This window comes from Gavialis gangeticus, unplaced genomic scaffold, assembly GCF_001723915.1.
Source record: "Gavialis gangeticus isolate Ggan-Ray unplaced genomic scaffold, GavGan_comp1, whole genome shotgun sequence".
Lineage (NCBI taxonomy): Eukaryota > Metazoa > Chordata > Crocodylia > Gavialidae > Gavialis > Gavialis gangeticus.
The window spans coordinates 10,915,240-10,917,618 of NW_017729012.1; the positions used below are offsets into that span (position 1 = coordinate 10,915,240).

General features: G+C 56.7%; 1 protein-coding gene across 1 annotated transcript in view; it reads left to right on the top strand.

Moving 5' to 3' along the window:
• ERAL1 (Era like 12S mitochondrial rRNA chaperone 1) overlaps positions 1–2,379 on the top strand; it is a 13,352-nt gene that overhangs the window by 1,369 nt on the left and 9,604 nt on the right. Inside the window, exons 2-6 of the mRNA XM_019510971.1 lie at positions 8–50; positions 618–745; positions 852–929; positions 1,111–1,157; positions 1,586–1,647. Of these exons, the coding sequence (XP_019366516.1) occupies positions 8–50; positions 618–745; positions 852–929; positions 1,111–1,157; positions 1,586–1,647 (358 nt within the window). The remainder of the gene's footprint in view (positions 1–7; positions 51–617; positions 746–851; positions 930–1,110; positions 1,158–1,585; positions 1,648–2,379) is intronic.

The following is a 2,379-nucleotide window of genomic DNA, read 5'->3' on the forward strand; positions in this document are numbered from 1 at the left end:
ACGTGAGCGCCCCCGGGGGCCGCACCCGCCGCCCGTGCCGGCCTGCGCGGGTGAGCGCCGCTGCTGCGGGGCACGCGCGCTTTTCAGTAGCGGGAGCACGCTCCCCCAGGACTTAGTGGGGCCGGTCAAACACGTCGCTTTTGCCCCAGAAGCCTCGTCTGCCGCCGCCTTGGGGCGGGCGGGGGCCAAATCCGGCTGCCCGGCCGCATCGGGCCCCGTTTCCATGGAGACGCCAGCAGCGCGGGGGCCAGGGTTGCCATGGAGACCGGCCCAGTAGCGCTGGCAGGTCTCCAGGGGCCGGGGGCTGAGCCGCGACCTGCCCCAAGCCGCTCCGGTGCCGGGAGATCGGGAGCGCAGAGGATGCCCCGGGTCTAGCGAAGACCGATTCCGTCGTCGGTCCGTAGGCGCCGGGGCTGAATCGCGGAGCAGGAAGTCGGGTGGGGTTGGATGCTGGGGCCGCCTTCGGTGCTTGGAGATGAGATGGAGACGAGCGGCTGCGTGTTCCGTAGCTTGCCGTGTCCCCTTCATCCTGCGGTGTCATGGGATCTCTCTGGATTCTGGCGTTCGCGGTTCGGGTGTTGTGACGGCACTGGTACGCTTTGTGTCCCTTTCTGCAGTGGAGCAAGATGGCTTATTGTTGCACCAGCCAGATCAGCCCAACAACCCCAAGGTGCTTAGGATTGCCATCCTTGGGGCACCGAATGCCGGGAAATCGACCCTCTCAAACCAGCTGCTGGGCAGGAAGGTAAAGCTGCGCTGTCGCGATTTGGACGGTGCCGCAGAGTCAGGCTGCCGGCTGGTTTTGTTGACTTTTCCCAAGTAATGTACATATCTGGATTGGACTCCTGCAGGTGTTCCCAGTATCCAAGAAGGTGCACACCACGCGATGCAATGCCCACGGCGTCATCACATATGAAGACACTCAGCTGGTAGGTTTCCCTGTGTAGTCAGACAACACCCCATTGCCACGGCGGGCAGCGTTATCCAGGTGGCGTGCAGTATTTTGCTTTTGCCCTCTGCTTGGGGTTAATCACGTAAATGTGAGTTTAAGCAGTGTGTCGGAGACTACAGAAAGATCTGTGTTGTGTTGCTCTGTCTTTCCCTTTGCAGATCGTTCTGGACACACCTGGCCTCACCAGTCCTCAGAAAGCCAAAAGGTACCACTCTTAATGTGGGTAAAACTAGAATCCAGCTGGGCCAGGCTCGAGGGGACTAGAGCATAGATTCTACTGCAGGAGCTTGAGGGGCAGGACAAAAGGTGATAGGTGTCCATGTTGGGTAGACATGAAGTGTTCGTAGATCATTGAGCATTTTGAGCCTTGTGCTTGTCGCTGCACTAATGGCTGGTCTCACAGGAGCAAGTAAGGGCTACAGTCTCAGGGCTGCGTGGTGCTGAGTGGTGCACGTGCACCCAGAGCAAGAGATGTTGCAGGCCACAAGGCAGTGTTGTGCTAGCTGGCTCCTGGAAGATGTGAAATGCAGTCCTGCTTGTTTCAAAGAGAAATTGGCTCTGCAACAGGGTGGGTGCAGAGGTGGTGTGCGATCCAGTGTCCGTGTAGTTCTGCAACGTGCATCTGTCTTACAGGCACAGTCTGGAGAAGTCCCTCATCACTGACCCATGGGACAGCATGAAATATGCAGACTTAGGTGAGAGCCCCATTCACTTTCTTTGTTGCTGGTACTTGTGGCCTCTATTGTCACAGATACCTAATTGTCTGTAGATTGGGTGGAGCAGTCCAGGCAGCTCCCTGATGTGGGAGGGCAGCTGGGGCAAGGGCATGGGCAGGGCACCTGTATATTGGGGCTGCTTCGTGCCACGAAGCAGTGTGGAGGACAGCTTCAGCTGGACCTGCGTCCTGGTTAGTGAAGGGGCAGGGGGAGTTCTAATTTTCTATGACAGGGTGTCAGCCGGGGTACTTGGGAAGGTCCTAGGAGGTATGTGTGGGTGGGCAGGGACAGAGTGCTGCCACCCACTATCCTGTGCCACTGCCTCCCGGGAGCAGGGCTGGGGGGGAAGGGAGAAGTGGGGTGAGGGCAGCGTCTCCCTTCTGTGGGCCTCACAGGCCCCAGCCAGATGCTGGGGCAGGGGGAGGGAAGCCGTCTCACACGCAGATGCTGCCATCCACCATGCTAGGTGTTTAGAATGCATCTTATAATGATCAAGGCTTCCAAATTGCTTTAAAATAGTAAATATATTAAGAAAACATTTTGTTCAACTGATACCCATATATATAGTGGCATTTCATTTTAATCACAGAAAATGTGGGTTTAGGGTTCTTTCATCAGAGAATTGGGGATTTTTAAGCTGAGAAAGCTAATGACCCGGGATCTTGGTGAAGTGGGAACCACAGGCCAATTTGTGCAAAGAGAGGGTTCAGT